The sequence below is a fragment of the Ischnura elegans genome, chromosome 6 (assembly GCF_921293095.1).
Source record: "Ischnura elegans chromosome 6, ioIscEleg1.1, whole genome shotgun sequence".
Classification (NCBI taxonomy): Eukaryota; Metazoa; Arthropoda; class Insecta; order Odonata; family Coenagrionidae; genus Ischnura; species Ischnura elegans.
Window position 1 is genome coordinate 20898075 of NC_060251.1, and position 24053 is coordinate 20922127.

General features: G+C 40.0%; 1 protein-coding gene across 1 annotated transcript in view; it reads right to left on the reverse strand.

Annotated features, from left to right (window-relative positions):
- The window catches only part of LOC124160468 (hydroxyacid oxidase 1), a 30233-nt gene extending 14035 nt beyond the window's left edge, over nucleotides 1–16198 (reverse strand). Inside the window, exons 1-2 of the mRNA XM_046536321.1 lie at nucleotides 15866–16198; nucleotides 2305–2456 (exon numbers count right to left, since the gene is read on the reverse strand). Of these exons, the coding sequence (XP_046392277.1) occupies nucleotides 2305–2456; nucleotides 15866–16023 (310 nt within the window). The 5' untranslated portion in view covers nucleotides 16024–16198. The remainder of the gene's footprint in view (nucleotides 1–2304; nucleotides 2457–15865) is intronic.
- Nucleotides 16199–24053: the final 7855 nt, after the last annotated feature.

A 24053-nucleotide genomic window follows, 5' to 3' on the forward strand; every position in this document is an offset into this window, starting at 1 on the left:
TCTAACAGGAATAAAGGTTATTTGGAAAAGAAGTGATTTCATCACTAAAGCGAGAATCATAGAAAGAATGATCCTTCCTTCACAAGTAGACTACATTTTAAGTTTAGTTAAATGGAAGTGCTTGCTGCACAACTCGTACATTTTTTAATCAGTGGACAAAATTAGTATAAATAGAATAAAGTTAAAATTGTATCAATTTTTACTCAGTACTGGCCAAAGAAAATCACCTTCAGGGCACTCCTGTTTTTGGAAATAGGTTGTTGATGACAAAATGTAATCAACCTGATATTTGTTGTCATTCATGCGATGGTTTTAGCGGAGGACACAGAGTTGATGCAGATATTGATAACAGGGTTGGAGGAAGGAATGGAAACATATGGAATGAAAATAAATGTTAAGAATATTAAAGTGATGAAAGTGAACAATGTAGATGGTATGAGAGTGAAGACAAAAGAAGGCGAAATAGAGAATGTGAGAACCGACAGCTAGCTGGGAACTTTGATAACAGAGGACTGGATGTGGGTTTGGAGGAAGATGGAGGGAGTACATTGGATGGATCAAGTAAAGAATGAGCAAGTGTTGAACAGGATAGATGAGGAAAGAACATTGATGGCTAAAAGAAATGAAAGGAAGCAGGGGCCGATCCAGGAATTTTTTCTGGGGGGTGGGGGAGCACAAAGGTATGATAGGTCTTCTCATATTTCAGATTAAAAACAAAATACAACTGTAAAATACTATTGCTGTATAAAATATTCTCTTTATTTTTATATGAAAGTTATTAATATTAAATTAAATGATTGAGGCTCCGCAATACCATAGGTTAAGTATATATAAGTAAGAATATACTTACTCTATGGTAATACACAAAATTAAACGAACGTAATGATAACTGTATTAAAAATCTTGCCTATTTTTTTCAAGATCTGGGTGGGAGGGCACGTGCCCTCATGCCCCTCCTAAATCTGCCTATAAAAAGAAAGGGTAATTGACTGGGACATTTGATGAGAGGTAATGGCATTCTGAAGGTAGCCTTGGAGGGTATGATGGAAGGGATCAGAAGAAGGGGAAGGAGAAGGCTGAAGTTAATGACAATTTAAAGATGGGAAAATATAGAGACTTAAAAGAAATGGCCAGAAACAGGAAAGAATGGAGATAGCGTTGGTACAAGAGACCTGCCAACAGGCAGAACACCAGATGATGATGACATTCACAGAATGAAGCCAGTTCTAAGATGAGGAAAATTACTAATACATATGTACCAGCATAGCTAATTTTTGCTTGAATCATTTTTGTAAGGTGTGCTATACTTTTTATCCAAAATGAGTAAAAATAAAATTAATTTTGAGCACTTACAGCAGATTAGTGTTAGTATGACCAAAACATTTAGACAAAATTTGTGAATTATTTGCCGAGGTAACCACTTGCCTGATGAGTTTTATATTTTTCCTGCATATACCATTTAGCATCAGTTGTTAACTTGTCTGCTTGGGAGAAGAGAGTGGAATCCTTTAGATACCCTCGAACAAAAATCATCATTGTGGAAGGTGGTCTACAGGAAAGGAAATGACTCCCTATCCTCCAATGAGTAAAGATCATATGCCTATTTAAGGGTTGCAAGGTTAGTAAGTGAAGAACTTATCCTATTTGAATTCATGACTCTCATTTTCTTCCTAAACCAAGTGAATTCATTTCTTGATGCTAACTTGTTCAACTCAGAAACAATCAGCAATAAAAACGAATGTGAGGCCCTCCTCTTTTTACTTTGAATTATTCAATTCTTTATATAACAGAGATTTTGGGGTGTGGGTGTTGTGGATAGAGTGTTGGCTTCCAACCAAGGTTGTTTCGGTTCAAATCCTAGTGGTGGCAGAGTTTCTTTAGAGGCTGCCTGATCCCCACTTGAGTGCTTAGTGAAGGGTACTTCAAGTATAGTACTACATCTGTCGGATGGGACTTCAGGCTGTTGTTTCCTAGGTGCATTTTGTTAAGAACAGGCTAATTCCGACACTGAGTTTCTCTCCACCCTTCCCTCGTGGTGCAAATAACCTCAGCTGTCGGTCACCTCCTCCAAATACCATAGCACACAAAGCAGAGGGTACTATATAAAGAAAGGCAAACAGGGCTGGTGCTCAAAAATCATCGAAGGAAGGGAGGAAAAATCTATAAAAATGTGATACGTACCGCCGTGATATGTACTACTGTTCCTATGCCTGAATATGAAAAAGGAACAATATGATACATGGCACATCCTTAATCGTTCACACTCCGCTTCTATATTCAAGAGGCTGTGCAATATGTACTTACCCCTCGCTGATGCCACTTCCCCATCTGGGTGAGCCATGCAGTGCATAGCAGTAGGAGCAATGCCAAAAGGAACAGCCACTCTCTTCCCAAGGGCCACCGTAGAGAGATCTCTGATGCTCACATCTCGAAGGACACGTGGCCGAATCCGTAACCTGCTTTGCATAGAATTATTGAAAACTTGGAAGTGGACAAATAAAAATATATGAAATTTTGATAACATAGGACGTATAATTCATTAAAAACCATTTTCAAGTACAGAAGGAATCAAAATATTTACATCTAATCATCATAAATACCGACTTAAGCTAAGGAGTGTTCTTGAAAATCAACATTACTTCTGATTTACTTAGCACTAATTTAATAAGAATTAACTAAGTACTTACTGTTGATAAAAATTCTAAGCAGAGATGTTCACTTACACCAAAACTCATTTCTTTGGACTATTTGGCTATAATTAGCTAATTACATTGAGCATAACATTAACAAATAATTACATACTTATATCCCTAGGACTGTAAAATGAACAGTTCATCAAAGTGATGAATGTCATATTACTAGAACATTATCTCTGAATTATGGAACTAAATCATCAGGAAGGTATGTTTGGTGTATACGTATTTATGTTTGCATGATTCATCAAGGTGCATTTTTTGTGGTGCACAGTTGTTTGAGCTAGTATTAGGAAGTGTTTTATTTCTGAGCTGACAGGAAGTGATGTGCAAAGCCTTGGGGACTTGGACGTTAAAGCGGATGTGCAATGGATGCGATGAGATATGTGCTCTTGCATATGTATCTAGGTAAAATTTAGCCATCAGCTTTCCTTCTTCTGCTGTTATCCATTTACCTGTGGCAAACCTGACATAAAAGTGGTGACAAGGATGGGATTTTCTAGATCGGGAAAAAGTACTTAATGTAAGTGATTTTAAGTTGTGAACCTATTGTCCCATGTGGTTAAAGCATCATGGCTATGTAGACGTGTGTGTGCATTTTTTAAATTGTATTTCATTACTTTTCCATGTTTGGTGTTGCTTTTATAACTCGTGTGCTCTTGCACTACTATTTGCCTGTTCAGCTTTGTATATCATAATCCTGTGCATCACCAAAGCTCGTTGTCAAGGTAAATGTGAGAATTTATTGCTGTTTGCCTCAACTGCTGGTCCCCCTTTATAAGGTCGCTCATGATTCAAACCCTTGGGCATCAATGTTGAAGGATAATCAATTTTCCTCTCAATCTCCATGGCCTGCAGAGGTTTCTAATTTCATTGAAGTATGTATAGGGATAGGTAAATACACTACAAATCTTCCCAAAAGTTAGTGGCAGACGATGACTGATGGCATTTTAAATGTGTGCACTGTGAATGTCTCCAAATGGGCAACCCCAATTGTTCAATTGTTTGTGCCCAAAAGAGGGATGGATCCATAAGAATATGTGGGGATTCTTCAGCTACAGTAAACCCAAACTATCTGAGGGACATTTACCCATTGCCTACAATTGATGAAGTCCTTGCTAAACTAGCTGGTGGACGGTTTTTTGACCAGTTGGATTTATCCATGGCTTTTCTACGGATATCTGTTGATTCAGAGACTAACTACTACAGAGACTACAGAAATATTGACACCAACAAGGGATTATTTAACCCTTTTACTGCCACCGGGCTGATATATCGGCCCTCGCTGGTTAAGCGAAAACTGCCAGGGGCCGATTTATCGGCCCCAATTATTTCACTTTTTTTCGTGATTGTGACCTTTTCAACGGCTATGATTTATGTAAACCCCCATAATCGACCTATGGTTATAAGATGTAAATATATCTTAAGAATTGGGAAAAATATTTAGACGTATGAAATAAAATTAAGTAGCTGAAAAATTTTTAAATCTCAAATGTTGCTAATTCCGGAAAATAGCCTTGTCAGTCTTCGTACATCCCACCTGAAATGGGCTGGCAGTGAAAGGGTCAAGGTCCACAGGCTCAGTCAGGGTCTGAGTGCAACACATGAAATATTTCAAAGGACGATGGAAACCATCTTGAGTGGGCTTGAAGGAGTCCTAGCCTACTTAGATGACATCTTGGTCCAAGCTCCAAAAATGGATACCTTATGGATCCATGTGAAGAAGGTCCTTCCCAGAATTGATGCTGCAGGTCTTCATCTTCGGCTCAAGAAATGTGCTTTCGGCATCCCCAGCCTTGAGTATGTTGGCTACCACAAAAGTTCTGAGGGACTCACTACCAGGTAAAGTTGAGGCCATTTTAAAGGCTTTCTCACAGGCATTTAGTAGAATTTAAGTCCAAGACAATTCTTTCACGAGATTTCACAAGATTTCTTCTCTGTTTGACTTCATCCTCATTTGATCAATATTTCAATGTTATGATGCAAGTTTTTTTTAGTGAGAAACATGTTATTCCTCTGAATAACATTTCTCAGATGACTCAATGTAATTAAAACTCCATTTTGATTAATTTTTTTCGGGAAAAGAGGGGGTTTTCTGGGTTATAATGCCCCTTTGCCCTGGGGTGTTTTCCATACATCTTGGAAGGGGCCCGAAATCTTTGTTAAACCCCCAGATTTCAAAATCCTGGCTAGGCTACTGATGAATACCACTTTTTTAATCCATAAAAAATTATAAATTTTTACATTTTGAATTGAATTACATATTCGACCTATGCATAATCAAGTCAAAAACAAGGCTAACAAAGCAATTAAAAAATTTTTGGGCTATTTTGCCACATCAATATTTGGGTGGCCCCTTCGTTTCCTGACTGATTCTTGTCGCTTTTACAAGGGTATCTGGCAACACAGGGAATCATTAAACATAAACATGGCAAAATAGTCCAAAAAGTTTTTTAATCTCCATGATGACCAACTGCAAAATTTTTAATGAAGAATTTAGGCTAAGAGGGTTCTGTGTTAACACACTCAATGCGGATGCCTTGAATTCAAGGCATCCCGTGCTAGCCTGGGACGCGGATGCCTTGAATACAAGGCATCGGTCCCCTTAGGTTTCTCGGCCCGCCATCTGCCTCCACGTCTTCTACTAGACCCTGTCATTGTGCCCAGCGTCTCAGTGTGTCTTCTCCTGTGACTGGATACAAGTCGTTTGCTTGCAGCAGATTTTTTGCCTTCTTTTTATTATAATATATTTATTATAATATTTAATATTTTCTTTATTAATAGTGCAAATTTGAATAATTTTGAACTATGCATGATTGTATACAATTAACCCTTTCGCGCCGGACCTTGGTTCAGGGAAATTCTTCCTCAATACGAGTCTCTTGAAAGTTTTCTTTACTCCCTTGAACGAAGCGTTTTCGCGTCAACTGAAGTCAGTGGTTAACTCCCTAACTATTTTTGGACCCAACTCAGAGGGCACGGATCCCTTTCCTCAGCCTCTGTCCCAGACCCTAGAAGGATTAAAAGCCCCTTCCTAGCACGAGTTCGCGGTCAACTGGCTAAAATGTTAATGCAAAATATATGAAAATATTTGTTGCTCGCACCGATTTTTTTACATTCAAAATGAATTTTGTGTTTTTTTCTGAGCGTGCAGAAATTTTAAACGAAGTTCTAACGTTGATTTAGACGGATTTAATGTATTTACTAGTTGTTCTATAACTCCGTTGAGATTAACACTAGAATTTTGTTTGAAATTTCCATCTGGTCAGCAACAAAAGATGAATACATTTCTAACATTGAATTTCAAAAGTAAGCAACAAATATTTTTTTGGAAAACACACTGCAAATAACAATAGTTGACCACGTGGAGAGGATAGTAAAGGGTCGACCTGAGCGGCCGCAGATGGGACTGGGCTCGCGCTAATGCAGATCGTGAGGGGCGACCGCGTCCATGGGTCTATTGTGTCCGCGACGGTCACTTTTTTCGGCCTGTGCCGCACAGGCGTTGGTTAGGGTAAGAACATTCTGGACGCACTGGTGTGGCATTCGTTGTTTAGGGAAGAAAATCCTCGCCGCACAGGTGAGGCATTCGGCGCGAAAGGGTTAAGGAAGACATAATATCTGCTATTATTGCAAAATATTTTTTCCGCGTGGCGGTGTGTTATGATAAATTTTCTCAGCATTGAGTGTGTTAAAGTTGGCTTCAAAGAGCATGATGAGATCATAACATTATAGTTTTTGTAGACAGAAAAGATGTTCATACATATGTACATGATTTGGTTGCATAGTAGTCATCCAATTAAAAGCCTCAGACTTCCCCTACCCAACCTCTCTAATAAAGGTATTTTTTTGCATACAGAGAGTGAACCTTTCATGGATGTTACCTTCCAGCACAAAAAATCATCTTATTAAACTTTCCTCTTTTTTCTTTGGAAGAAATCTTGGCCAGAGTTACCTACCAGTGAAAATAATTTCATACACTGCCATATAAAGTGAGAACAGAGATTTCTGCAGTGTGTGATGAAATTTTTCAATTTCGGTAACTTGGTTTAAAAAATAAAATGCTGAAAAATTGGTTGCAGTGGTGAAGACAACATACAATTTATAGTTTCAACAACTATTCCACAAAACCTCTTTGAGGCTATCTTTCTCAGAGTTTTTAGTTCACAGTAAATTCTCTGAAAGATGGTTAGTACCAAGTAAAGTGAAAGGTACTAAATTGTACCACCATCTAACTCAGTGCCAGATCCCGTAAAGGCAGTAGAGGGGGTCCAAACAAAATTACCATTTTATCTCGTGTAAATGGGATATCCAAGGGGGGAGCTCATAGTCCCCCTAGTCTCTTCCTGGATCCATCACTGATCTTATTTATATGAAAAATTCTCAGAAAGATGGATACTATGAGGTATTATGAGAGATATAGAATGGTATTGCCTTCTCAGTGGGGAGTAAACGCTCCCAGGAAGATAGCATCTTTGAGGTTGTGTAAAAGAGTTGAGACAAAATGGTGAGGAGATTAGATAAGTTCAAGTGAGTAATTAATTGAATCTTTTTTCATCTCCTAAGGACAAAAAGGTTGTGTTCCAGAGTGTTCCAGAAACTCAATTACACACACTATCACAACAGGTGCAAGAGCATACTTGTGAAATTGTCTTGCTCTCCTGACTGTCTAGTGATTCGGATGAAAAGGATGTCTAAGGAAATGGTCAGACAGTTGAAGGATCACTCACTCACTCAGTGTTCCATCCAGATGGTTGGTTAGGATCATTGAGAGGAGAGGTCAACCCAGACTAAGTCAGGCCCAGAACTAGGGTGAGGCAGAGGGGGCATGTGCCCTGGGCGGCAGATTTCAGGGGGCGGCAAAATTTGAAAAGTTTATTTAAAAAAGTTATTTAATTTTTATAATTAATTATTTAACAACAATTATTAATTCATAAATTATTAAACAAAAATATTAATAAAACTTGTTAATAGTGAGCATATGGTGTGTAATCATTATCATACTGTCGTGCGCTCTCGTGGACATCTTGACAAGGGGCGTCTCAGACTAGGGATCTTGACTGACGCTGAGGGATTCCAAACTGCGAAGGTGGTCCTCTCGGATGGACGGTATCAGTGAGAAATGAAAGATACCGAGTTTGCTGCAAGGAGTGCATTTGATTCTGTTGATTCTTGGGCGAAAGTGATCTCCTCCCTTGGTTTCCCAGGGTCAATCGTAGAGCTTCCCTTCCACGGACCTTCGGGCACCCGCTACGCACACTATAACTCTTAACGAAAGTGATGCAAAAAATTTTCAAGTATATTACTAAAGATAAAAGGCATGACAGTGTAACTTACATTTAATTTAAGTCATTTCATCAGGAGTCGGTGCCCGGGTAGCAGGCGCCCACAGGGCCGTGGAAGGGAAGCTCTACGATTGACCCGCAGTATCCAAGGGAGGAGATCACTCTTGTTCAACAACAACTGCCTCAAGATACACTCTTTGTCTTAAACTCCGTATCTTTCATTTCTCACTGGTACTGTCCCTCTGAGAGGACCATCTTCGCATCCCTCAGTGTCAGTCTAGATCTAAAGTCTGAGTCGCCCCTTGTCCAGCTGTCCACGAGAGGACACGACAATAGGATGTGTAATTTAAACCACCGCATTTCAAAAAAATAGCTTACCAATGCATTTAATTTTAGTGGTGGAGGGAGGGAGCGTGAGGGGATCAGGGGAAGGTAGTGGCAAAATGGTCTTTTCACTCCCTGACAAAACTCCTGGTTCTGGCCCTGGACTATGCAACAGGCATTTGATACCATATAATCTGGGAATGGGGCTAATTCCTATTTCCCTGGGCCACCAAGTACTCATAGGATTTTATTTGATTTGAAGGGTAGGAATTATGTAATAATGACTTTTAAATTTAATTTATTTTAATACCAATGATTTCAGACTTGCCTTTGAGACATGGTGCTGGATGAAGAAGATGAAGATAAAATGAATGGATGAAGCAAGAAATGGGGAGGTATATAAATGAATAATATATGAAGGTAAATTGTGGGGCACATAAGAAATGACCAGGGTGAATTGGTCAAGATCATGAAGCAATGGGATTGGAAGAGTTTGTTTATGGATAACATATCACTCTGAATTGCAAACGTTACTAAACTTTCATTTTTCTATTGCAATACTTCTGTGTTGAACTCTATCCCTCAACACATCGACCCCTTTGCACTTCCATTGAAATCCTTCATAATCCTTTCCCTATCCTATCTGCCACCGAAGTAGGCTGTACCAGCAGATTCTTGTTGTCCTTTTGTTTTTGTAAATATATCTATTGTTTTCTACTTGTTATATTGCCTCTTTGTCCTCTAATTTATGTATTGTTACCTGGCCACTATAAAATGGCAACTATATGCTGTGGTTCTCTTTCTTTGAAAAAAAAATATTTATTTAACACTTTCAGTGTGGGTGTAAATTTGGAGTTCATGTTCAATGGCGAATCTATTATTTCGTTAATTTCATGTTTATAAGACTTACTACCTTACAATTATTATATCATATTTCTGCAGAAAAAAAAATATTTTTCTTAAAAAAAATTTCTTGACTTCTTAAGCAGTCATTCGCCATAGAGTATATGATTACTTAGGCAACCCGCGACACAAATAATTTATTTCATTAGATGTTTTGCTCCAAAGTTACTTTTCGCGAAATATTATTGATTTCGATCACAAAAAAGTATTTCAGAGCGACCAATAAAGATTTTTTGGCCAACTTTAATTACAATGGACTCTAATATACAACGTTTATAATATGTTTCAAAATTACAATTTCAGATTTAATAACGAACTTATATTAATAGTATTACAAGTCGCAATTAAAAAATACTTGCAGAGTTAAAATTGAAAAACGGAATATTTTCGAGACTATTGAAAATTGCAGAGAAATGTTTCCTTCAAAATTTTAAAGCGTGTAACAAAAAAAAGGTGATGGATCCAAGAACGACTGGTTCCTAGACGACGATCAGGGGGGGGGGGGGCAGGTCGGCTGGTCGGCAATCGCTGAGGGCCTCCACAACTGTCTTGTCTATCGTGAAGCGTGAAAGCTCTAATAATAAAGACTCAGATTACTTGAACCAAAGTATTTTTTTGCTATTATAAAATTCTAAGTTTTCATTAATTACTTTATTTATAGCATACTCAGGAAACAATTTTGTATGAAAAATAAAATAAAGGCGTCAGGAGATAAAAGAGAACCTGAAGTTTTTTTTGAAAGGGTTATTGAAGAGGTTTTTTTTAGATTGCAGAGAGGCTTCAAAGAACCAATTCACTAAATAGATAATAGAACCGTAAATCATTATTATATTTTACAAGCTGTGAAATTTTCACTTTTCCTTGCATTTTTTTACGAAATTTCTATTTTATATTTACTTTAATCAAGTTATTATGACCCATTATAGCGTCAAAATCCATTTCTGAGCATGCATTTTCCTAAAATTTTCCAGGGGAGGACTCCCGACCTCCCTCAAGGGGGGCCCCTTCATGAGTCCCAGCCGAGAGCCCCCGATCACCCCAGACCGCCCCTGACGATGCTAGGGGTTCAATTGATGACGACGGGCCGAAAGGATAACCCTACTTAGCGGCAACACGGTGGAGGAATCGAAATAAGTTTTCCTGGATATCACACAATTACTTATACCACTTACTTTTTATCAGAGCGCGACCCGGGTTTCAATGAATTATCATCATCTTCAGGCGCAAATTATGAATAGGGTGGTTTCCTATTATTTTTTATTGCCTAAATCGAAAGATTATTACTCCTGGAGTACGTATTTCACTCTTTCAGATTTTTAAATGATGATATCTATTTTTCGCGATTAAATGAAAAGTGAAAATTTTCAAGCGCGCGAAAACGCGACGGCTAAGTATGAATGTTGGGAAAACTCCGTGTCACGTCGTTCTGGTTCCCGCTGCCGCAAGTGAGGTGACCTTGGGGCGAGGCTTTGAGCGCTGATACGACGCAGGATGCTAGCAGGTAGCGCTTGGCTTAAATAAGGATTATTAATACCCCAGCAAACGAAGGAAACTTTCCGACCTTAGGCAGTTTTAATAAGTGATTATTAAGACATGTTTCCCTGAGCTCTGTACCTCATGCATGCATTGGTAACCTCAGACGATGTAAAACTCCTATCTACTCGTATAGAAACTAGGTCCCTGTGCCGTCACGTGGAGTGGCATCGCATGGGCCTTCTTCAAATCTGGCCTTCTTCAAATCTGGCCTTCTTCAAATGAGGGTAAAATTGACCCTTGCCATTCGTCTAAACCGGTATTTCTAAAACCAAATAATTTGTATATTATGAATACACTAATGGTGGGTAACGAATCGCAATCAATGCCTTTCGTTTTCTTTGGTGAAGGAAACTACCCTATTATCATCATCTTCGGGCGCAAATTATGAATTTCAAAATTTATTTGCGCCTGAAGATGATGATAATTCATTGAAACACGGGTCGCGCTCTGTAAAAAAAGGGGTATAATTAATTGTGTGATATCCAGCAAAACTTATGATGGAATACCACAAAGTTAATCAAGAGTTAGTGAATTTTGGAATCGAAATAACCGTCATAGGCCCCGTGACGGTATAAGCAGTCATTCGCCATGGGCTGGGTGGTGGCATGACTGTTTAAGAAGTCTCCCGCACGGAATGTGTCAAAAAATATATAATTTATCGCCCAGGGAACCTAATTTTCATCATTTAATACTTAATTGAGTATTTCATATCGTCTTAGCACCCAGGAAGCTTCAACTCCCCTTAAATTCAAGTTTGGATCAGGCTCTAAACGTGGAATCAATTGTTTTTGACAGAAAACCGAACATTTATTTTTAAATGGATTAATGCAGCAATCTATCGATGCGAAATTCCGTTTCACTTTTCGCGGTAACAGTATAATTTGTGATCGGAGAGGTTGGAATTCTGCGGGCTTGAGTGCGAGGTTGTTGATTGCCCGCGATAGTTTTTTTTTCCGGCAGGATGGCGGACGAAACACAGCAGGGTCTAAAGCAGCAGAACAGGAGAAACAGTACAAAAGGAGATTGGTTAATTAATACGTCAATGAGGGTTTCTGAGAGGGAATTCCCTTAACTTAAGAGATACAGGTCGGATTCACAACCTTAAAACAAAAGATCTTAGCTTATTTAGGGCGGATGGCTTATGTGAGGAGATGTCTATCATATTGTTTGATGACTTTCATAATAATCTATGGTAATAGATGGTTAATAAAATCGTCAAACATACACGAAAACGGAAAAAGAAGCGCCAATTTTCTTCCGAAAAGCGTGTATCTCGTGTGACATGCCATTAATAACGTTTGTTTATACGTAAAAGCCCATTATAAGAACCAAATACTCCAGTGCTTCAATTACGACAACTTCCAATGGGTATATGATTACAGCGGTCCACTTCATAGCCCTCAACGACAGGCCTCTTGAAGTATCTATTGAACTCCAAATGTCGGCTGTGGAGATGAATACTTAATCCAAAATTCACAACTGAGACATACATTTTCCGCCATACAATATACATACCGCCAGGCTAAAGCACTAGTAAACAAACCGGCCGGTCACCTCTGTCTCATTTCTGAAATTGGCCATCAGATATCAGCTACTTTGATTCCTCTTGCCAATAGCCACAAAATGAACGCGGATACAAACTGGGAAGACTCCTACCTCAACGGTCCAACGCCGCCGAGCGGAAACCTTCGAAGGACTATCGCAGAGACCTTTTCTTTCCAAAGAAGACCACAAAAAAACGAGGTATGAGGAGTCGCGTTCTTCAATTGAGGAGGATGAGGAAAAGCTCCTTGTAAGTTTTATTCACATTAATTAAATTAAAAATTAATATTTTTTTATTCATCGCAATTTAAGAATCGGGCTAAATTAATTCATGAAATGCTTCGCCGTTATCACTTTTTTAAATCAGCTGCTCCCGTTCGCTATGCAACCGTGACGGAAGCTCCGAGCTTTTGGGTTTTCAAGAGATATATGAAGATGCCCGAAATATTATTTGAAAATCGCAACTCATCAGCAGGGGAGAGAAAGCTCCCGGTTCAGATCCTAGAGGACCAAGAATTCTACATCCATGGTTACAACAGATCGAGAGGCACTACTCGAAATCTCTTTCCTTCTCTTCTTATTATCTGGAGTCCATTTACATACTACCTTAGGGTAAAAAAACCGTGTACCTCATTGTTGCACCGCTAGACTCACAATAGGGTAGTTTCCTTCATCAAAGAAAACGAAAGGCATTGATTGCGATTCGTTACCCAACATTAGTGTATTCATAATATAAAAATTATTTGGTTTTAGAAATACCGGTTTAGACGAATGGAAATGGTCAATTTTATCCTCATTTGAAAAAGTCCAGATTGGCGCCCATACGATGCCACGTGACGTCACAGGGGCCTAGTTTCTAGTAGTAGTAATCTTTCGATTTAGGCAATAAAAAAATAATAGGAAACCAACCTATTGATGTATATAACGATAAATTATGAAAAAATTAATAGGTTATAACCTATCATTTTTAAAGAAATCATTGAAAGTAAATATATAATTCACAAAATAGAAAAAACCGTGCAGGCGAAAACAAGCAAACAATATTTCGCATTTTCCTTCATCAAACTGCTATATACGGAACGTAAAAATGCTGAGAATAACATTCTGCCCCCTGGAAGCATTCCAACAGCCTTTATGAGGAGGCATCTTTCAATGGGAGGATTGTTAGAGGAAAATGGTGCAATTTACCACCAAGAAAGCTGAAAGTGAAAATATATATTCGATACAGGGACATCTCATTCTCAGGAGACGGTAAGTTACGATGGAGACTTAGCAAGGTTATGTTTATTCCATCTCATTTTCTCAGGATCTTAGGGAAATTTTATTTCTAAGTCTCTATTGATGCATAAAGAAAACACTACAAAACCTCGTCCTAATCTCCCGCTAATGGTTTGGTTGTGCAATGATGCTGGTGCAATGATCCAGTGGAGTCCTCAGAGCCCGCCGATTTATGTCCCAAGTCACCTATCGTGTCGTCGCTAGTCATTGCCAGCCGAGTCTTATGGTTGAGAGATTAGAAAACTTTACTGCTGTCACTGTCAAACGCACAGTTCTCTTGCAAGAGAGACACACACAGGAGATTTAAAACGCATTTCGCTCGCAGACGCAATTTACGTTTCTGATCGATATAGGTAATTGTTTCACCCAACTTCAACATAAATCATGAGGTGAGGTAACGCTAGTATTTAACGACGAAAGGAACTGCTGGCGGTGAATTTCAATGCAGTTTTAACATGCTGATTCACGCGCCTCGATTTTTTTCTAACTGCGGAAGCTGGATGCTGGTGAACTCTAATGCGATAAAAAAAGAAAACTTATTGAGAGTTCGACCGCGTGAATCCATTTCCAAAGATTTTCCTTTTTCTCAAGATTTAATTCTCCTCGAGAGTACCTAACATGAAAGTCTAAGATGATCAACTGAAGTAAAAGACTTCACAAATGATCTGTAATCACGAAAATATGTCTTCAAAGACGTTTACACCAACTTCACTCGCAGGAAGTACCCGCCCAGAGAAATTTTGGGATCTTTGGAGCTCCATGACAACCCCTTCCTTATCTTGAACTTTATGAGAACTCCTCCGAGGTCCCCAGAGAGTGGAGCCAGTGGTAGATCATTTCCCCATCACTGAGTCTCCGTGTGAGGTCAGGAATGATAATGGAACGCGACTTAAGTTCCGAAACGTTGGCAGAATGGAGAGAAATAGCAGGCTAGAAGGCCGAATAGCTTTTTCTTAATAATATTAGCAGGGAAAGCATTAGATTTTACTTCAGTAATACGTGAAATTTATTATTCGATCTAACCGTTCCACTGTAAATTGATTGCTATAAATTAATTAATCTCTAAATAAATAAAGAGGAGACAGAGTGTTTGCAAACATGGCTAGAGTACTTAGCAGAGAGGGGAAGCTGTTGTGTCGAAGGAGGGATGTTAGGTAGGCAGGGAAAGGGGGAGGAAGAGAATAGGATTTACAGACAGAAGGAAAAGAAATAAGCACTGTTGTTTAGAGAGAAAAGACCAATGTGGGAGGAAGGAGAAGCCGGGCTGATTCACGAAGTGTTCCATGCAAATCTATCATAACATATGAAATATGTCTTAATCCATAGAACTTTTAATAGAAGCGAAATAATGTCCCCGTAGTGCGTAGATCTAGTAGAAACTTGATGAAAATGCAGGATCCATCGTAGCCAGAGAAAGTTTTTTGAGGAGAGCGGGATAACATTTAAGGGGGAATTCCATTTGGAGGGGGTAAACTTAAGACCGTAATTACCAAACATTTCGCGGAGGTAAGAACCCCTTGACCACTGCCCGCTCGCTTTGACCTTGTTAAGCATTACATTCTATCGAGTCTCCTCCGACGTAAAAGCAATGCTGCCTTTAAAATATGAAGCGTGGATGGAACGAAGACATTGCGTCAGAACACTTGTTCATTCCTTCCGGCCACGCCGTCATAAAGAAATATTTCACGATGATTACCATGCGCGGTTTAGCTTAGGTTCTATGCTGGTATTGGCAAAGGTCCGCGGTTCCATTTCCGGTCCAGGACATTTTTTTAACTATAACAATCACTGAGAGTTACCAAGGGACAAGGCCGTAGCCAGAAAATATTTTCGGGGAGGGGGTAATGGAATAGTACACAAGCATAAAATTATTTTTATAAGATAAATAAAATAGCGTATACAGTTAAATATACATATTTATAATAAAACCTTAAAGGAAAATATAAAAATATTATTATAAAATTGAATTTAGGCTTCTAGCTTTTTTTTTGCAGCGACCAAATGAATTAACTCCTCGGTGTCGATGTCAATTCTGCGGTCCGTCAGGAGGCTCATAAGTCACTCACCTCTCTACTAATTCACAGCACTATTATTTCACGCACTGCACCTACAAATTCGCTTAGATAATTATTGACTTAAGTCGCATTGGAATACTACATGTCCCTGCGCCGATATATAATATCGTCGTGCGTGCACCAAGCGAGCATAAAGTATCCATTTAATTTTTTTCATTTCGGGGGGGGGATCAATCCCCCTTGATCCTTGCCAAGGGAAACTACTTGAGAGAAAAGAAGCGATGCTTACCTCCTGAAGGCCTCCCTGTTGTTCCTCAGCGTGTACTCCTCCCCTGCGCCGCTCCGGTAGTAATCCAGGGCCGCCCTCGGAAGGCGGGCCGCTGCGATGCGCTCGACGTCTTCGACGTTGACGGGGGCGGAAAACGCAGGCTGCCCTTCGCGGGACATGCCGAGAGAGTGCGATCCTCGAGAAGAAATGAGAAAACACAGGCTGAATACCCGAAGCGGAGCTGCACCGCACCGAGTAGCGTCTCGTTCGAAGAATAAACAATCGCGGATGAAACAGCTGCGATTCGATGGGCGCAATCGTCCTCGATGTACGTGCGACGGAGCGAGCGAGATAAAAGGTCTTCTTCCAATAGAAGTGTGAGGAGGGGGTTGAGGGGAAGAAATTGAGTGCGAAGGACGGGTGGGGGAGGGAGGGGAGGGGAAGACAAAGTGGGAACGAGAGCTTAATCAGTGCCCCAGTGATCTCCAGCGACACGCGCATTTATTTGTTTGTTTGTATCCGAATCTTTCGCCCATTGAGTACGGATATTTTTTAGTGGCAGTGAGACTTGGCTCAGAACGAAACCAACATTAAAACTCTTTCCATCACATCACGGGCGCCTCATTTTCACATTTCTTCCTCTCAGAGCTACGCCACACACGCAAGTATTACGCAACTCCCAAACACTTTATCAAGTCTATTCCGTGGACGCAATGAAAATAAAATAGTCAATTCAGCCGACAATAAAATGAAATAATTCTAATAAATTGTTCAGTACTACGATGTTCAAGATAAAATAATGAAAGAAATGAATAAATTGATATAAAATCATCAATCCAGTAAAACACGTGTACAACATTCTACCCTCTAACACTGTTTTCAGCATCACCTCCCCGCTAAGTAATCGCTCCATCCAGACCTGTCTCATCCAGTGGCGTAGCGAGGGGGAAGGTCCGGACCCCCCGAAATATAAAAACACAATTTGTTTCCTTAATAAAAGAAAACAAAATATTGAAAAATCATAAATTTACAAATTAAATTGTTTTGACTATGAAATGTGTTAAAATAAGTTAAAAACCCTCTACTTGGTACCCTGTTTTTAAAACATTTTCCACCCTGGTTTGACCCCCCCCCCTCCTGAAAGAAATTCCTGGCTACGCTACTGGTCTCACCCGCATCTCATTTAGAAGGCCCCTCTCTTCAACCACCATGCCCACCACTTCGTCGTTCCTCCTCCTCTCCGACCACTTCACCTTCTCCACTCTTCTCCAGACTCACATCTGGAAGGCCTCCAATGTTTTCTCGTCCTTCCTAATTGTCCACGGCTACGCACCGTAAAGCGCGGAACTACAGATCAGACTCATCACTAACATTTTCTTTAAACTGTTAGATAACGATCGTCTTATGAGCTCCTTCCGGTTCATGAACGCCTCCGTTGCTAACGCAATTCTCTCCCTGATATCCTCACTGCTGTATCCGTTTTCATCTGAAGTGCTGCCCATATAGTTGAATTAATCTACCTGCTCAAGTTTTTCCCCACCTACTTTTACTGTGGGTCTCATATTCCTATTTCGCGATTCATTAAAAATCGCATAACCTTGGTCTCATCGTCATTAATTCTCATGCTTTACTCCTCGCAACGCTTGCGTAACTCATCTACGAGAGCCTGTAGCCCCCTCTTTAACTGGCTAATCAACGCCCGATCATACGAGAACCTCACTGATTTAAACATAATTCCTCCCACTTTTACTACAGCTTCCAAATCTTCCCACGCAGTAGCAGATACAGAAAAATCCCAAGGGGAGGGCGCAAAAGATATCTTGAATTGCCTTCACTTTTATCGTGATAAAAAATAATCAAGTCACAGACAGAGTAAAAGAAAAATTTAATTTAATTCATTATACACATATAAAAGACAGTGGATTCGAAACCCTAGGGCGGGCTCGCGGGGTTACTCTCCTGGGCCGAAGTCTGAAGCTATAAGCTTATCACCTCTGCACTCAGAAGGGGGAGGACAGGAAGGAGGCGCCGCCGCGATAGGAGCCCGACGACGCCTCCTGGGAGTGGATAGGGAAGGAAGGGATGGGATGAGGAATCCCGCAACGTCACAAAGGCGGGCGGGTCCTACCATCAGCGAAACCAGGAAAACCATTGCTGTGCCAGCGATTTTAGAGGATTATTCTATGAGGAAGAATAATCCAACGATCAAATCGCTGGAACATATAAAAGAAAATGCCATCTTATAATATAAAAAAGTTACAATTGTGGTTCTGCAATGTTTGGCAATTCGGGCGGACACGATGGGTGGGGCGCCCCCCCCCCCTCCATCTGAATCTGCCACTGATCCCACGCTTCTCTAACCATCTCCTCAGAGCACACGTCGAAAAAAGCAGCGGAGATATAGGACAGCCTTGCCTCACTCCGCGGACAATTCTCGCCTACCCTGATTCTGCGTCCGAAACCCTCACTTGCGCAGTCTGGGCCATTTACAGATAACGAATGATTCACCTATCCCTCCAACATAAGCCAATTTTCATGAGAATATCAATTTAAATTATCAAGTCCACTATCAAATGCTTTTTCAATATCCACGAAGCACACATACATGTCCTGGTTATGTTCTAGTTTTCTCTCCACTGGGGACCTCATTACCGCTTTTGCATCTCGTGTGGACTCTCCTATTCTGAACCCAAACAAATCTTCGCCCAAATACTCGTTTTACCTCGCCTCCAATCGCCTGTTAAATATCCTCGGTACAACTTTCGCCGCGTGCGATATTAGGCTGATAATCCTATGATCTCCGCATTCCACAGCTTTCTTCTTTTTCGGTAGCGGAATTAAAAACGTCTTCACGAAATCCTGCGGGCAACATACCTCCTCATAGACCCTTCGGACTAATTCGAAAAACCTTTTCCTACCTTCCCCCCCGATTCTTCAGAAGTTCACAAGTGGTATTACCCACGCCCACTGCTTTCCTAGTCTTCATACACGAAGGGCTCTCTCGATTTCCGCGTCTAAGATCCCAAGACTACCCTCCTACATTGGACTTTCCTCCCCTAAAGTCAATCTTTCCGGTCTATTCCTGCTGTCATGCAGATCCTCCACATATTCCTCCCATCTACTCTGAACCACGTCTCGCTCGATCAGCAAACTTCCATCCTTAGCCTAACTTTTGATATGGCTTGTATTTTTTTGCAGCCCGATAGTGCCTTACAACGCGACGCGATAGTGACTTTACCTTGCCGTACAACGCGACTACCTCTCCTTCCTTCTGGAAATTTCCCAGATCCTCAAGCTATCTTTTCCACCGAGCCTCCCTCGCCCTCTTGGTTTCACGCCGAAATCGATTATTAATTTGCCTATACCTACACCCTTTCGCCCTGTTCTGTATCCGTCCTCTTCTAGGTACTTCTCTCCTCCATTTCTTTTCAATTTCCTCCGTTATAAACGGATTCTTTATCCTTCTAGTGTCAACGTAGCCACTTGACTTCTCCGCCGCTTTGACTACTCCAGTTTAAATATTATCCCACCCTTACTCTGCAGTCTGTATATTTTCAATCTACCAGATACTATTTTCCACAAATTCTTGATTTTCTCTCCTCACAGTCCCCTTCAGCGCTCCCACGTTCCATTTCCTCGTCTTTATAATTTTCATCGGTCTTTTGAATCATACGCTGCATTTCGTAAGAGCTACGTTGTGATCTGCATCCGCCGCAGGGAAGCTGCGCGAGTTTTCTCACACCATTACTGAACGTTTGCCTTATCATCCTGTAGTGTATCTAATATTTAGATTCGAAAAATTTGTCAATGCTAAAATGTGGGTGTTGTGGAAGCCACCTTATAATGTTCCATGCATAGCGGGAATCATAAATGAATCGGGACTTGTCAGGCAATGTGTTAAAAATGTTTAAGCCTGAAGCCTGGTATATTGAAATTCAGCATTGTATTTCAATTCTGCGATATGGGATTCGAGTCCGTCTTTGTGTCGAGTGTCGTGACTGTGACTATCTCCTTTCACTCGGAAGGTTGACAGATTTATTTTTATAAAGGAAAGTACTTCCAGGACATGCTAAGTGTACGCTGCCAATATTTTTGCTTGAATGAATGTGGTTTGCGTAGGACCCATCCTTATTTAGGACTAGAAGAGCACTCATTGTTTTTTTTGTAATAAAAGCATATTTTTGGTGTGACTTGAGCGTGCCCACAGATATATAATCAATGTTGTCAATCATTAGACTTGTTTATCAAGTCATCTGTTATTCTCCCGGCATTATTAAAATTCTTGAGAGTGTGGATTATTGTGGTTTCATCCGCATATAATATCGAGGTCCGTTTCAAGTGATTCGGTAGATCGTTAATATATATAATAAAAAAGGAAGAGGACCCAAGATAGATCCTTGTGGAACGCCGTACTACAACGGCAGAGTATTAGATTTCCTATTACACCAGAATACTTGCTGATACACGTATGTTATATATACCCATATGTTATAGATACCCATATGTTGACATATCGCCCAATATCGACAATTTGCTGCCATGGCGACAACGGAATCGACAAGAAAACATGCTCTTATCCGGTGATTTACGGCAGAAATAGGGTAAACATGGCAAATATGAATCGAGAATTTCCTACTACCTGCTAAGATAGTACGGTGTCTTTTATCTCCAGTCTTATTGATTTTTTTGAAAAAAATTCTTTCAGAAGGTATTAATCATTTTCAATAAAAAGCACTGCACCGGTGATATCGATTCGGGTAGTCAACTTTTGCTGGGTGTTAAATTTGCTCCGAGAGAAAAGTGGCAACCGAAATAGGTCTCATCTCCACCATGATGGCGCATACCCCAAAGCCAACAATCCTAACTCCATTATATTAACGTGTTTAGTTTAGCAAACATATCGTTTAGCATTCACTTACCATTATAACCTTGTGACGCGCATGTTAAATTAGCGGCTACAAATATTTATACATATTTTGTTAATATTTATACATGTGTATTTCGAATACTCCATTTTTTATTTCACCCCAAAATTATATTCAATTTATTCCTATAGAAGGCTTTGTGCCGCATAACTGCAATGAAAACTTGTGTAAGGCTCAATGTTTTGAGACCCAACGATTTATAAACTCATAGTGCTAATAGAGGGGGCCTACATTTGACTCTACGGTTCAAATTCGGGGGCATTTGAATTCAAAACAGCCTTTTAAGAGGGTACTCGAAAGGGATCGTTTTTCCCGGATACCCAATCAAGACCGTGGCCAGCGGAGAGAATCAACGGTCTCACATCACACCGAATTTTTTTGGGGCACGGTATTAAGTGAGTACCTCCTCCAAAATTATTTCTTGCCCCTTTATATACACTTCCCCGTGATTTTTCTAGCTACGGCCTTACCCCCACCCAATAATATTACCATCGTACCCGAAGGTGGAGAAAAATATAAAGAATAGAGAGAAGACATTATCCAAAGTCTCCCAGTCCAGGGGACCCAGTTTTATCGTATCAATAAGTTCAACTTCATGTCAATTTGGTCATGTCTCCTACATTATTAACTACGCTCCATGTTTTTTCTATCGTTCTGAAGCAACTAAATTTATCTCATTTCGGTCATTAACGCGCAATATCTTTTCCCGAAGTCATGAATAAGTGTTTGAATTGATGTATGAAGTATGTACTGACTTCGTTGCGTTTCAGTGACTATGCCTAAAAATTTAGTCCAAAATATTTCGATCTTGATAATATTCGAATTTTAAAATGGTATGAAATTTTTTTCATGAGTCAACGCGTACTCTCGAAATCTTCAGAGTACATAACCCACTTTCTTATTTCATGCATTAAAATAGGCTAATTTGCATATATTAATATAATTCTTTCAAAATTGATTCCGGATCTTGAAATTACATGAATCCTTGTCCAATATTGTTATATTAGTGATTGTTTTATTCACATTTAAAGTCCGTAGCATGGCTATTAGAACTTCGATCACTTCCTGCGATCCATTTAAGTAGAAAAGGGCAATTGGGCGAGCAACGGTTCAGATTTTGTATTCGGTAGTCGTACGAATAAATATTTTTTATTAATTTTGATGGGGAAGATTTTTGTATTTAAGGGAGAATACTTCGTTTTCAGTTTATAAGAATACTTGGTCTCAAAAGCCGTTTTTATTCGGGGTTTGGTGGGAATAGTACTACAAGCCGAATTAATTCGTCGGCGGTTATTTTAATGACGAGGTGCTGTCCTCGTCACTCTGATGAGGACGGGGCCTTTTGTACATCAAAATCTCGAGCGGTAAATCTTTCACGGTGAGGGACTCAAAAAAAAACTCTCAACTCTCTAAAAACAAAACGTTTTGATGCGTAAAAAAATTCTGGGCCCCCAAATGGTTCTCGATCTCCATAAGCAGATCTTACGACAAGCAAATTTTGCGTAAATATTTTAAATAAATATTTCCCCCGAAACTCCAACATGAAATAAAAGCGCTAATATGTACCTACAATGCCACTCCATTTTTTTCTTATGGCACACTGACTACTGACGCTTACATGAATCTATGAAAAAATATGAGTGTGTCAGTGAGGCCTTTTTTCAAAATTTTTATATAAACATTTATCCAGTCTAAAATTATCCACGTATAAATCAAATATTAAAAATGTGCGTTCAGTTCGTGTCCTGGATTTTTCGACGAAGCAAACGAGTTGGTTACCCACATATATGCTCGCTTGTATGTACATATAACTCGCTTGCTCGGAATCTTTTTGGTGTATATTCTTGCAACAATATGCAAAAAATGGTATTAATATCTGGAAGGGGATATCCTATGGATATCGGATTTTGGGACAAATGGATATCCGCCGGATACCATGTCCATGAGTTGTTAGGGTGAGAATCCGTATACACGAGGAAAATTATGAAACGAAAAGTGAGTCTCTTCCGGACGAGATGAGACACTGAACTCCGTCTACTAACACCAAAGTCAACGTGACGATCCTGATAATATTCACACCTTATCACAGAGATTCAGGCAAATGAACCTTGGGTCCACGGCTGGCGTAATCTGTTTCCACAGTGAAGCCCTGCCACTGATACTCCAGGACGAGAATAGTCTTTCCCTCTCTTTGTTCAAACTGAAATTTTCTCTTTACTAACTTTCTTACGCTCTATCTACTTCTATTAGGCAAATTAACACTAGCAGGCTTAAAAAAAGGTACTACGGACCCTCGGTGAAACACGTTGAGTAGACCCCAGCTTCCTCACCTCTTCATTCCCACTAATCGATTGTTGTTTTGCGTGTCTCGGGTATTTTTTACATTCCTAAAAATTACTACAAAATCGTATAGTAGTTAAGAATTTTCAGTAGTTTAGAAGAAAAAAATAAGAAATCGAGTCAAGACATTTAAAATACTGCAGTTAGGGAATAGGAGGATCTGGGGGGGGGGGGGGGCACGTGCCCCCCCAGGCCCTTAAAAATATGCAAGATTTTTAATACGGTCCCATTATCGTTGCGTTCGTTTTGTATTACGAGGTATCCTTGTGCCCCCCAGAACAAAATCCTGGATACGGCCTTGCTTGTGCCCCCCAGAAATAAATCCTGGATCCGCCCCTGAGTTAGAGGGTTATTCCATTAGAACTTCACTAGGACTTGTGCCTGTCCTCAACATGGCAGGGCTGAAGACCGTAGGCAACTCCCTCCTTCGCCTAGCTTAATTATTGGCCATTGGCGCAGCATTATTAATGAAGACGAGATGGAGAAAAAACTGATATAACTTATCGTATTCACAGCTATGCAGTGGCGTAACTAGGATTATGCTTTGGGGGGGATGGGATGGCCTGGGGTGGCGAGGGGAGGAGAGGAAGGGGTAAACAGCAAATTTTTGAAAAATTACATGCCTGGAAATACATTTTTACATCATTTTGGCACAAAAAATTTAACTTTAAACAGATGCAGTTATTACATGTCATAACTAGACAATATCTTTAAATAATTTTTTTCATTTCTCTGAGGCTTTGGGGAGGGATCTATCCCCTCATTCCCCCCATAGTTACGCCACTGCAGTTATGTAAACAGCGAAGATCATCAGTGCTCCCTCCTATCCGGGAGCCTTTTAATTCCACTGAAATGACGGGTTTGAGCGGCGAAATAAGGTCCATTTACTCTTAAAACTCCGTGCCCTCCTGTAACGTGACTTCCGGACGCTGAAGGTTTTTTTC